The following is a 12,335-nucleotide window of genomic DNA, read 5'->3' as shown; positions in this document are numbered from 1 at the left end:
ACAAAGCGAAACCAAAAAGAAACAAAGCGCAATAACAGTAACTCATAGAAAAAAAGCCGTGTCACGCGGACCATTTAGACCGTCTTCACACACAATGCTCGCATCCACCTATCGAGATCTTCGCTCAGAAGCATACCCCACATTCGTCGAAACAGTCGTCTTTATATCGTTATTCGTAATCACACTGTTGGTATCCCACGTCCCCGCCTCGGAAATAGCCGGGCTCGTCTGTCTCCTTGGTGCCCTCGGCCTCTCAGAACGGTGGTAGGACTTGTTCTGGGACACCTGCGTAGCAGTAGCAGGCCCGTTGTTAGCGTGAGTGATTTCACTGCTTGTATCCCAGGTGCCGGAGTCGGAGCCGTCGTCAGAGAAGCTGTGGTGCTCGTGCTGTTTTCGGAGTTGCTCGACTCGCTTGAGCTGCTCGAAGGGGCCGGGTGGGTAGCTCGAGGGGCCAAGGTCGCTGAATTGCGCGGAGGGGTAGGGGACGTTGGTGGACACTGTTGTGGGAGGCGCACGCTGAGTGACCTCACTAGCGGTATCCCATGTGCCGGTATCGCTGCCGCTCAGCCTTCTCAGCTGGCGGTGCATTATGCTTGAGTAGGGGACGTTGGTGGAGACGGTCGTGGGAGGCGCGCGATGAGTAGTGATCTCGGTGTTGGTGTCCCACGTCCCAGTGTCGGAGACGTCATCATCAGACGCGTCATCGTCAGACACGCTGGGTCGTCGTAGCTGTCGAGGAGGCTGTGTGAAACGAGGGGTGTTGGTAGAGATAATTGTAGAAGGAGCGTTGTAGGAAGGATAGGGCACGTTCGTAGACACGGTCGTAGGGGGAGCACGGTGGGTATTGATCTCAGTGTTGGTATCCCAGGTCCCAGTGTCAGACACTTCATCGTCGGAGACCTCCATCCTCATTGAGTTGCGAGGTGGTGGCATAGACCATCGTTCCGACTCGTCCACGTGTTGTTCCATAGGGTAGGGCACATTGGTCGATACGGTTGTGGGAGGCGCACGTTGAGTGACCTCACTGCTGGTGTCCCAGGTACCGCAGTCGGAAATGCTTCGTGATCGCTTCAGCTCCCAAGGCATTCCTGTAGGATAGGGAACGTTGGTCGAGACCGTGGTCGGTGGAGGACGCTGACTGATCTCAGTGCTTGTGTCCCAAGTGCCAGCATCAGAGATGCTGCGTTGCCGCCGTATCTCCCTGGACTCTCGCTTTAACTCTTTCGAGTCTCGTCTTGAGTCGTACATGAAAGGATAGGGTGCGTTGGTCGTGATGGTCGTAGGCGCAAAGTCGTGAGTCATGATGCTGTTGGTATCCCATGTGCCAGCATCGGAGATACTCCTTTGTCTCTTGACCTCTCGTGATTCTCTCTTGGCCTCCCTCGACTCTCGGGATTCTCTCGTCAAGTTCGATTCCTTGGTTGAGTCCTTGCTGCCTCTTTCCTTCCTTCTCTCGCTCTTCACACTCTTCTCGGAGTGTCTAGCGCTGCCATGAGAGCCCTTCACCGGAGTGTTGGGATATAGAGCTTTCATAGCAGCACCACGCGTCTCGTACACATAACGAGCCTTTTCGCGCTCGGTTTTATCCGAACGGTCACTCTTCTCTGTCCGATGGCTGCGGCTGCTCTTCTCGGTTCGCTCGCTCTTGTCTGTTCGTTCGCTCTTGTCTGTCCGCTCACTCTTCTCGGTACGTTCGCTCTTATCGGTGCGCTCACTTTTGTCGGTGCGCTCGCTTCGATCAGTGCGCTCGGTATCGGCAGACTTAGTCGTGCGAATGCTCGCCGCATAACCGCTCTTTCTGCGAGTGTGATCCGGTCGAGGAGTGATGTCAAACAGCTCGTCCTCGATGGCGTGTTCGGTAGATCGGCGAGTATGCGTAGAGCGGCGTCGCGAATGCGTGGTAGAGGTCGACGTAGTTCGCGTACGTTGCGGCACCAGCGTTTCGATTTCATCGATGGCATCGAACATGTGAGACACCGTGTCTACCGGCGTAGGAGCTCGCGAATCGGGATGCTCGTGGATAGTGTCATCCGTCGTAGTCCGCGAGAAGGACGGCGGTAGGATCGCGCTCTCCACAGACTGGCGATGGCGTATGGCTTCCGCGATTTCTGCAGCCGTTGAAGGTATGTCAGGCTTCGACGCAGGTTTCGGCGGTGGTGGTGGAGGCTTCTTCCTTGCACTCGGAGCATGTGAGGGAGCCAAACTCTCGACGGGCATGCCAATGAAGTTCCTGGGTGACGTAAACACGGACGTCGGGGGCGCCGGCGGACGTGAGAAGGTAGAGCCTGGAGGCGGAGGCTTCATCTTGTCATCCGAGGAAGGATTAGAGAAGAGGTTCAACGCTCGCTCGATAGCCGAGAGCTTCTTGGGCTTCTCTGGCTTCTCCGGTGACATCGGACGTGACACTGGAGATTCCTCATCCGTATTCGTCTCGGCTTTCGTCGGAGATCGAGGGGCGGGGGGAGAGGGGGGAGGTGGTATCGGGTCGCGTGGAGGCGGGCAAGCCTGGAAAGCCAGCGTGTTAGCCAAGTGATCTGAAGCAGTCTTTTCATCTTACGTAGATCTTGATATATCGCGAGCCTGTCAGAGGCTGGGTGAAGGAAGCTCGAAAGCGGTGCTAGGAACGCTGGGGTAAGGTGAACACGCGGGTGGTGTTACGTACCGGCGGCGGAAACTTGCCCTCGTCAGTCGGACTCGTTAATGCAGTGGTATGGGGAGGCAAACCAGCAGATTTGAGCTCCTCCATTCTCGTCACAACTGGCTCTGCATCATCATACAGAGCCAGCCCATGGTGGAGAATGCAGCCTTCGTCACGCTGCTCTTCGTTGTTCTGGAAGATCTCGTGCTTCGATTCGCGGTATACAACCGGGAAGATCCTGAGTAACAATTGTCGTTGCGAATCAGGAGGAGGTGGGTCATCCGTCGCTGAGCCTGTTTCTGGGCTGTAAGCTGGCCAGAACTGGTTGCTGGTAAATTGATGTTCTTCGTCGTGCAGCGCAGGCATGACGGCGGTGATCATTTCTCGCTCGAGACGAGCAAATCTCCATGTCTCCGCAGCGACCTTCACGATGCGCTTCACGGCGATCTTGATGCCTTCCTCCTCTTTTGGATCAGCAAAGTGTCGGATAGCGTTGACGATCTCCTCGACAACGGTTCCGGCAGCAGTATTGATGCGCTGCTTCGCGCCAGTGCTGGTAAAAGCAGCAAGGAGTGTTTGTTGTCGCCAAATCGCTTCTTTGCGCGTGCTCTTCTCGCGAATGTGGTGGCTCATCGAGGAGAAAAGAGAGTCGGCTTTGTCGTAGCGGCGTCCAAGACTGAACAGGAATGGGCCAAAGACACGGAAAGTAATGAGCTTCGATACAGTGTGGGCGATGTATGCGGTTCGGACTTGTCTGGAGGCAATGCTATCACCAAGGAAGGACGGTAGGTTGGACGGCACTTGCGCAAGATCCTCCGGTGGCGGCCTTACTGGAAGGTGAACGAAATGGGTTGTAGCAAGATCGATGATTTGCCTTTGAAGCTGAGTGAAGGATACCAGGCTAGACGCGATGGTGTTAGCGAGCGACTCTGTACTGAACAAAGCGACAGTGAAGGGACGCGATAACAAACATCGCATTACGCGAGCGGTAGACGAGAAAGACAGTGTATGGCAAGACATGGTGGCTTCCGTTGCATCATCACAGCCGCCGGCCAGAAGATAAGCAACTGATCTCGGTGCACTTCATTATCCGTTGAAAGATAACGAAGCGCACCCAAACCACCCATCATCAACCAACACTGGCGGCAATGCGGCCCCTGCTACCATCGTGCCGGCATCAAGAGCGAATGTGCAAAACTGGGAATCACTTACTAGTAGCTGTCGCCCTTGCTCTTGATCTCGGCGATGTCACCATAGCATTCCATCATCTTCTCAAGTCTAGACTTCTCCGACTCAAGGTTGCTGGCAACGCTTCTGATGACCTCCTTCTCCCTCTGACTCTCGGCTCTGAGTTGGTCGAACGAGTTCATCAGCTCATCCTTCTCTCTCGCCAGTTGATCGGCTCTCGCTGCTTCTTCCCCAGCCCGGCGATCTGAGTCTTCTCGCATCTTCTGAAGGTCGTCGCGCTCCCTGATGAGTTCTTGCTCTCGGTCAAGAGCTGCCTGAAGCTGAGCCCTGAGCTCAGCCGCCTCGGCAGCATCTTGCCCAGCTTGCTTCAGCTTTTTGTCGAATTGGATAGCAAGGGCGATCTTCTCCGCATCGTGTTTCGTGTTCGTGGCCTCCTTCCATTCGTCGAAATCTCTCCATGCTCTTTCCCTCTCCTCGGCAGAGGTCCTCTCCAGCGTGCGATGCACATCTTCCAGCTCTTTGTACCTGTCCTCCCACGACCTCATGGCTGCATCCAGTACCAACTTGGTCTCTTCGGCGTCTCTTCTAGCTTTCTTGGTTTCAGCAATCAGCTCTCGGAGCTCTCTGACTTGCTCTTCCAGATTCCCGATCTGAAAGTGTAGTCTGGTTGCCTCGGCTGAATGCCTGTCTTCCAAGTTGCGAATCTTCTGCTTCAGCTCACCAATCTCACCATCCTTTGCGCGGAGTTTCTGCTCTTGCTCAGCAGTTTGCCGACGAAGCAGGTCCTCCCTAGCACGCAGTTGGTTGTGAGTCTCTTTGTAATGCGCAAGTAGAACGTGCAGATCAGTCTGCGGGATATGTGAGAGTGCGTCGCCAGACACGTGTTCGATTGCAGGTCGACTGGCTAAAACATGTGAATGAAGGTCTCTAGAACCAGAGGAGTCCTGTCGATGATGTGGGCTGCCATAAGGAGGGTACCCGGGTGGGTATTGGCTCCATGATTCCTGGTAGGGAGGGGAGGAAGAATGCGACGAAGGGCCGTAAGGATTGGGGTTAGGCGCGGGATAACCCTGCTGACTCATGCCGTAGGCATGATCTGGGTAGTGGTGAGGCGGCTGGGCTGGCGGGGCATAGTAGCTGGGATGATAATTTGGTGGAGGGGCCGGATAGGTGGGCTCAACAGGCACTCGGGATGCAAAAGCGCTACGTGGTTGATGTGGGCCTAAGTGGGACCGCGACACTTCATGCGCTTCACCGCTAAATGGACGCCTCGACGCTATCCTGTTTTGTACTAGAGCAGAATCTGAATCGTCGTCGCTGTCAAAGGTGGGAGCGTGTCTAGAGGGAAACATGTAGTTAGTATCGTAATCCATCAGAGTTCGGCCAGGAACCTTATGTATCTCGAGCATGTTCGCTTTGGGTCCGGCGTCGTGGTTGACGGTCGCCGAAGAAGCGCCGAGCGACTACCTCACCGGACTGAGAAATGGAATTCACATACCTTGGTCGAGCTTTACTCATTGGCGGGCTTGGGGCCGCAGGTCTGTTATCCTCAATGAGCTGTGCCACAGCATAAGGCTTCGGTGCATGGTTTGGACCCGCTTCGTGTGTTCTAAGCTTCGGTGCATGTGGCGCGAAAGATCGATACGATCGAAATGGTCGATCAGAGACTGGAGAACGATCGTGCATGTCAGGTACTCCCGAAGGAGGTGACGGAGCACGTGCTGATTCGATCATGGATCGACGTGCGATGAAGGGTATCTCGGCTTGCTCACGTGACTCGTCCTGGGCCAGCCGTTCCAACCGTTCTGCTTCCTCTCTCTGCTCTTCCGCAAGGACATCCGCAGCTGCTCGGGCTTTCCTAGCAATTCGAGCCTCTTCGGCTCTCTCACGTCGTAATTGTTCCTGCCGGAGTTCTTCCTTCTCTTGTCGAGCACGTTCGGCAGCAGCTGCAGCTTCGACCTCTTCCTTCTCTTTCCGAGCCTTTTCGGCGACTGCAGCGGCTTCGGCCTCTTCTTGGATCTCTGCGGCCTTCCGTTCTTCTTCCATTAATGCCAGAAGCTTCCTCGCTTCGACAATCTGCTCTAACTTCTCTTGCTCGAGCCTTTCACGGGCCAGTCGCTCTTGTTCGAGCCTCTCGGTCTCCTTATGCTGCTCTTCCTTCTTGGCTCTCATGGTTTCCAGAGCCCGTTTCACGGCTTCGGCAGCTTCCAGCTCTTCTTGGGCCTCTCTTGCGCGTCGCTCCTCCAGTAGTCTGTTGGCCTCGGCCTCCTTCGCTAACCTCTCGTGCTCGATTGCTTCTTGCTCCAATCTCTTCAGTTCTTCTCGCTGTGCGTCTTCCTGGGATTGGGCGGCCTGCGCTAGCGAGGCAGATTCTTGAGCCTCAGCCGCGGCCGCTGCTTCGGCCTCAAGCCGCTCTTGCTCTCGGTCGGCATGCTGTCTTGGTACTTCGTCTTGGGCAGCTACGACGAGCTCTTCTATCGGCTCAATGTGGGCATCTGTAGACGAAGTCTCGGGAATAGACTCAGGCTGTGTGATTGTCTCAGGGGCTTCTGATGCTGATATTCCTTCGACAGGCGCATCTGGTAGCCCGACGTCCACCGACCGTTCGACTGCTATTGGAACAGCCTCAGGCTCTGGTTCTGGTGCTGATAGATCCTCGACTGTGAAAGCTTCGATGATGTCGTCCTCATCACTCCCAGCTGACACCACTGATGGAGCCAGAGGTGCAGCGGGGGCCTCTGGCGCTTCTGGCGCTTCTGGTACTTCCGGTGCTTCTGGTACTTCCGGTGCTTCTGGTACTTCAGGCGTTTCTGGTACCTCAGGTACTTCGGGAGCCTCTGGCGCTTCTAGGACTTCTGGTTCCTCTTGTACCCCTGGTGCTTCGGGTGCTCCGGGTGCTTCGGGTGCTTCGGGTGCTTCGGGTGCTTCGGGTGCGTCTGGTACTTCTGGCGCTTCGACAGCTTCTGGCGGTTGCGATACCTCTGGTGCTTCCGGCGCTTCGGTAGCTTCGGGAGCTTCAGGTACCTCTAGTAATTCTGGCACTTTAGGTGCCTCTGGAGCCTCTGGAGCTTCTGGCACTTCCGGCGCCTCTGGTACTTCAGGTGCTTCCATTATCTCTGGTGCCCCTGGTGCCTCTGGTACCTCGACTATCTCCGCCAGATCTTGCTCAGCTCCGTTCTCATTAAGACCGCCATCCATCTGGTCTATCGGTTCGATAGCTTCTTCCGCGGTGGTAGTAACTACTTCAGGTTCTGCTTCAGGCGCTAGCTCCGCTGTAGATTCTTGTGGCGGGAGTGTGTCTTCAACCGGCGTGTCTGCTGGTTCAATAGAATCTTGAGTTGGAACAGGGTCTGGCTGGGGTGTGGACTCTTCGTCTAGTTGTAGGGGCTGCTGTTCCTCCGGAGTATTTTGCTGCTCTGCATCGGGTTCTGGGTCGTGCGCGTCTCCAACCCAAATAACCGATGACTCTTCATCTTCTGCTGTAGTATGATGCATGTCTTCAGCGCTTTGCCCGGCAATCTCTGACTCCACGGCCTCGGTAGTATCCGCTGGCGACCCAGATTCCTGCTCTTCCCCCATAGGTGGATCTAGCTCTGCAGCAGGTATGATCTCAGTGGCCGGTGCCTCTGTAGCCTCGTCTGGTATAGTCTCTATGGTCTCAGGGTGTTGTGAGGGTGCAGATGTGGACTCTTCCACCAGCGTGGGAACCGTACCCTCGTCGGGCTCCACTTCGGAAGCGGTTGGCATGGACTGCTCCCCGGACTCTGCTTCTGTGGCTGATTCCTCTGCTGTCAATGGAGCCTCAGGCGCATCAGGAATTGGTTCCGCAGCATTTGTTGGCACGTTGTCAGGTGGAGCAACGGGCTCCACCGGTTTCTTGCTGCTTTTCTTCTTCTTTGCCATAACGGCCGCCAAACGTGATAGTTGTTGTAAATAGCGTTAAAGGCAACAAGAACTCCCGAATCCTGCGCCGGAGTTTGCGCTTCTCACGTTGAGCTCAGATACTCGCAAAAATTAAAAAGGCGCCTGTTAACGGAGCATGACGACGGGGAACATGTCAAAAAACAACGAGCACGCGCGAAATCAGCATATAAGGAATGCGGCAGTGAAAAGAATGGAAGAGGATAGTACAAGCTGCAAACGCCTTCCCGCCCAATGGGAGATTGGCAGGGAAGTGCCAGCTCATCGTAAACTCGAGCGGTCTAATTTATATGCCCCGAGCGTTGCGTTACCAGCCATCGAATGCGACTTCGCGTGTCTGGTACAATTACGTCTATATGGTCTTGCTGCGCTGCTCACTCTGTACGACGATGGCGGCCAGCGACAGTGGACCGGCCACAGGCCATGGACCGAATTCTTTGTTGATGTTTACTGTCGGACAGCGATTCAACGAGCCGATATGCACGCGATGACGCCGCTGGGGCTCGAAAATTGAACCTCATGCAGCAGTGGCAGGGAGGGCGTTGTGGCGGTCTCCGGTTGGACAAGTTAGCTGCATATGAGCCTCGAAAGGAGCGCACTACAGCGGGTGCTAGCGGGAAAAGAGCAGCGGTGTGTGTGAAGATGCAGAAAAGAGGTGCGTTGTCAACAGCCTTAGCAGCTCTTGGCCCCACTGTGCCTAGCGCGCTTGGGCCCGTGGAACTTCCTCCGCGCTCCGACGCGACGCAGCCTCGACACGGCTGCTGGACTCCCATCACGCGCTCTGCACCCCCAACCGGCCTAGCACTGAGCATGTCACTCTGCGTTCGAGTGCTCTCCAGGTCCATCAAACGGGGGCGGCATGGCTAAGCTTCGGGCCACGCGCAAAAAGCCGATCGTCGTCTCATCCGAGTCTGAGGCGGATGATTCACATACACCGCCTCCCGCGCGTCCCAAGAGGGGCACACTAACAGGCACCCGATCCCAGACACGTGCAGCCTCGCCAACGCGATCGCGAGCAGTTCCTACTAAGAAGTCTCCAGCCAAATCGCCGGCTAAAGCAAAGCCATCATCCAAGCCCATCACTTCTTTCTTCAGTAATATACCGCGCTCGCAGTCGCTGCACCCCACGCCGAGCCCCGAGAAACCGGCCCTGTCAATTGAAGATGTAGACGATATCTTTGATTCCTCAGACGATGCGCCGTCCATCAAGCCCCCGAAGCCCCTCCCCGTTCGTAAGAGACCGATCGCTGCGACAGCGCCAACGGACCCTGCCAATGCTGTGAGCAACAGGCAGAAGTTCCTGCGAACAGCGAGCGGAGCGCGTAGTACGACCCCGCTATCCACAACACCGATATCGTCCCAGCCAGCGCGGCAGGACACAGAAGACCGGCGGCCGTGGACTGAAAAGTACGGTCCGGTGTCGCTCGATGAGCTCGCTGTGCATAAGAGGAAGGTGGCGGACGTGCGGACATGGCTCACAGACGTCTTCAGCGGCAAGGCACGCAAGCGATTGCTGCTGCTCAAAGGCCCTGCTGGCAGTGGGAAGACCACCACCATGTCCCTGCTGTCCAAGGAACTGGGCATCCACATGCATGAATGGAAGAACCCTATAGGTTCCATGTCAACCTCCGACAGCTTTGTGTCTGCTACTGCACAGTTCGAAGAATTCGTTGGAAGGACTGGAGCCTTTGGTAGTCTGGCCTTCGATGAGCCGACAATGAGTGCCCAGACGGCTTCGTCGAACAGTCAGACCGAAAGGCAGAAGCAGCTTGTCCTAGTAGAGGAGTTTCCGAATACATTCACACGTACTTCTTCGGCCGTTCAATCTTTTCGCTCTTCCGTCCTCAACTATCTTGCTGCCAATACGCAATCAGCTACTGCTTTCTTTTCGACCCAGGTCGATCCCGAGCAGCCAGTGACCCCAATCGTAATGATAATATCCGAGACCCTGCTGTCCACCAACACGGCGGCAGCCGACAGCTTCACTGCACATCGGCTGTTAGGCCCTGAGATCCTGACCCATCCCGGAGTGTCTGTTCTCGAGTTCAACCCAATCGCCCCCACATACATGACAAAGGCGCTAGAAACGATTGTTGTCAAGGAGGCGCGCAAATCCGGGCGCAAAAAGACTCTAGGGCCACAGGCGATTCAGCGTCTTGCAGAACTTGGAGACATTCGGAGCGCTGTCTCCTCTCTCGAGTTCCTCTGCCTGCGAGGTGATGATGCGGAAGGCTGGGGCGCGAAGGTCAACCTCACGAAGAAGAAGGGCCCGAAAGACATCCCGATGACGAAGATCGAGCAGGAGTCGCTCGAAATGGTGACGCAGCGCGAAAGCACTCTCGGCATCTTCCATGCTGTTGGGAGAGTTGTGTACAACAAGCGTCTACCGGAGGACTCTAACACACCCGTGGCACATCCACCGAACTGGTTTCCAGAAAGGCGAAGACCGAAGGCCTCGGAGGTCAATGTCGACACGCTCATCGATGAGCTGGGTACCGATACCCAGACCTTTGTCGCTGCTCTCCACGAGAACTATGTCCTGTCCTGCGGAGCTGCGGATAGTGAGGAGACTATGGACTCCATTGAGGGCTGTATAGAAGCTCTTTCCGATGCCGACCTTCTATCGCCGGACCGCTTTGGTGCGGGCGCTGGCCGACGGGTCCTCCAAGGAACTAGTGCAGATAATCTGCGCCAAGACGAGATGTGCTTTCAGACGAGTGTACGAGGGCTTCTGTATAACCTGCCATATCCCGTCAAGCGCGTTGCACCGCCTCCAGGCATCATGGGTATCAAGGCGAAAGGCCAAGGAGCAAGTGGTGGAGCGGCAAAAGGCAACGCGTTTGTCATGTACTATCCGGCCTCGCTGCGGATATGGAAACAACAGGAAGAGATTGAGTGTGCACTGGAGATGTGGGTATCAAAGGCGCAGCGTGGTGAGCTCTTTTCGACAGGGTCAACTACATCGAAACCGGCTTTCTCGAGCGGAGGAGTCGAGTCGTGGAAAGGCAATGCTTCGTTCTCACAGCCCACATCGGCATCCGGCTCGAAAGATGCCGAAGAAGATGCGCCAGCTTCAATTCACCTTGGAAGCGGTGGCTCGGCGCGGAACGAAATGCTTCTTGAACGTCTACCTTACATGACCACCATCTTGCGCAAAACACGCATGCCGAACCCATCCACAGCAGCCACCGTGCGCGAAATCCGGAAGATCACAGCCTTCACCGGAAATGCTCTCTCCGGTGCCACTGAAGAAGATGACGCTGAAGAAGATATTCGCCCTGGCGAGCAAGAGCAGTGGTCTACGGACAAACCAACTCTGGAGACGCCGAAGAAGAAAGGACGGGTGAAGTTTGAGAGTAAGGCACAAGAGCCGGAAACAGCGATTGCTGGGTTGGCGGACAAGGGCGCCAGTCTGACGTTGAGCGATGATGATATCGAGGATTAATCGGATGATATGGGGTTGTACAGTATAATATCTTGAAAAATGCCACTACATGACGAAGCTGTATGGTGGAGAGCCCCTATCAACCTGAATGTGGCGTGTAAAAACAGACAAGGACGTACGATGTGCAATAGGTAAGAGCACATGAGCATTGGACAAATCCCCTTCGTCCCCATTGGCGCTCTTTACAGTTCCTTCCCTTGTCGCCTTTCTGCCTTCTTGTCTTGCATCTTCTCGTCCTGGTAGTCGCAATTTTGGATGTTTGTCGCCGGATCGCCTTAGGCCCATGAAACAGGTATAAGATGCTACATTCTGTTCACTGCCCACACTATACCCGTGCTCTCGATCACGTTGAAGCCACCAGATAGATTGCGGTGTCGCCTCATAAGCAAAGAGCTAAGCCAGTCCCGCGGGCTAAACGCGCAAACGCATTGTTACCATCTCTTGCAGCTACATCGATCGCGTCACCAAAACTTCAGCCTACCAAACAACGGTCTCTCTCTACGAGCTTTTCTGGCAGCTTCAGCAGCTTCAGCGGCGTCTTTTGCTAATCGCACTCCAGCTTAGCCAACGAACAAGAGACATACACAACACCATGTCAACGCAAACTCACCATTAAGCTCATCAGCAACTTTCTTCATAGCTTCCAAAGCCTTCTCAAAGAACGGTTTCAGCTCTAAATGCTCAGGGCCGAATTCATGCCCTCTGATCTCATACTGCTTGAACCAAGCCTCTAGGGAATCAATTGGCGAGCGGCCGGGCGGATCCCGAGAAGGAAGCCTGGGATCAGCCCCGGCTTCGAGAAGCAGATGGACAACAGGGAGATTTTGCTTGAGATGGGCAAAGTCGGCGGGCCAGCCATCTTCGATTGCACAGTCTAGTGGGCGGCCTACACCGCGGGGGCGCCTGTCCATTTCGTTGGGAGAGAAGCCTGAGGATAGAGCAACACGCATGGCGGCCAGGCGGGTTTCAATGGGTTCATAGGACATCGGCTGCGTTAAGAGTGGGCTGACTACCATAATGATGGATTGGGCTTCGTTGGCAAGAGTTGAAGACGTGAACGGGAGTGGAACCAAGGACGGGGTTTGTAGGAAGCTGCGTGTCGTTAGTCGCGCTGGATTGCGGGTGTAATGTATGCCGCTACTG

General features: G+C 55.4%; 3 protein-coding genes across 3 annotated transcripts; all 3 read right to left on the bottom strand.

The window, feature by feature from the left end:
* Window positions 1-108: 108 nt before the first annotated feature.
* On the bottom strand, window positions 109-3,658 carry J4E85_008855 (uncharacterized protein; the record flags this gene model as incomplete). Its single annotated transcript, XM_051473079.1, has 3 exons — window positions 109-2,505; window positions 2,663-3,468; window positions 3,610-3,658. The coding sequence occupies 3 exons, from the start codon at window positions 3,656-3,658 to the stop codon at window positions 109-111; spliced, it is 3,252 nt and encodes a 1,083-aa protein (XP_051323299.1).
* Window positions 3,659-3,849: 191 nt separating this feature from the next.
* Window positions 3,850-4,825, bottom strand: J4E85_008854 (uncharacterized protein; the record flags this gene model as incomplete). Its single annotated transcript, XM_051473078.1, has 2 exons — window positions 3,850-4,674; window positions 4,805-4,825. 2 exons carry the CDS (start codon window positions 4,823-4,825, stop codon window positions 3,850-3,852), a joined length of 846 nt encoding a protein of 281 aa, XP_051323298.1.
* A 464-nt stretch (window positions 4,826-5,289) lies between these two features.
* On the bottom strand, window positions 5,290-7,729 carry J4E85_008853 (uncharacterized protein; the record flags this gene model as incomplete). Its single annotated transcript, XM_051473077.1, has 2 exons — window positions 5,290-5,302; window positions 5,325-7,729. The coding sequence occupies 2 exons, from the start codon at window positions 7,727-7,729 to the stop codon at window positions 5,290-5,292; spliced, it is 2,418 nt and encodes an 805-aa protein (XP_051323297.1).
* Window positions 7,730-12,335: the final 4,606 nt, after the last annotated feature.

Source organism: Alternaria conjuncta (assembly GCF_024043145.1).
Source record: "Alternaria conjuncta strain BMP 0040 chromosome Unknown scaffold_14, whole genome shotgun sequence".
In the NCBI taxonomy this organism is placed as follows: domain Eukaryota; kingdom Fungi; phylum Ascomycota; class Dothideomycetes; order Pleosporales; family Pleosporaceae; genus Alternaria; species Alternaria conjuncta.
Note: the sequence above shows the minus strand (reverse complement) of the source record. Positions and strands in the feature narration are given on the sequence as shown.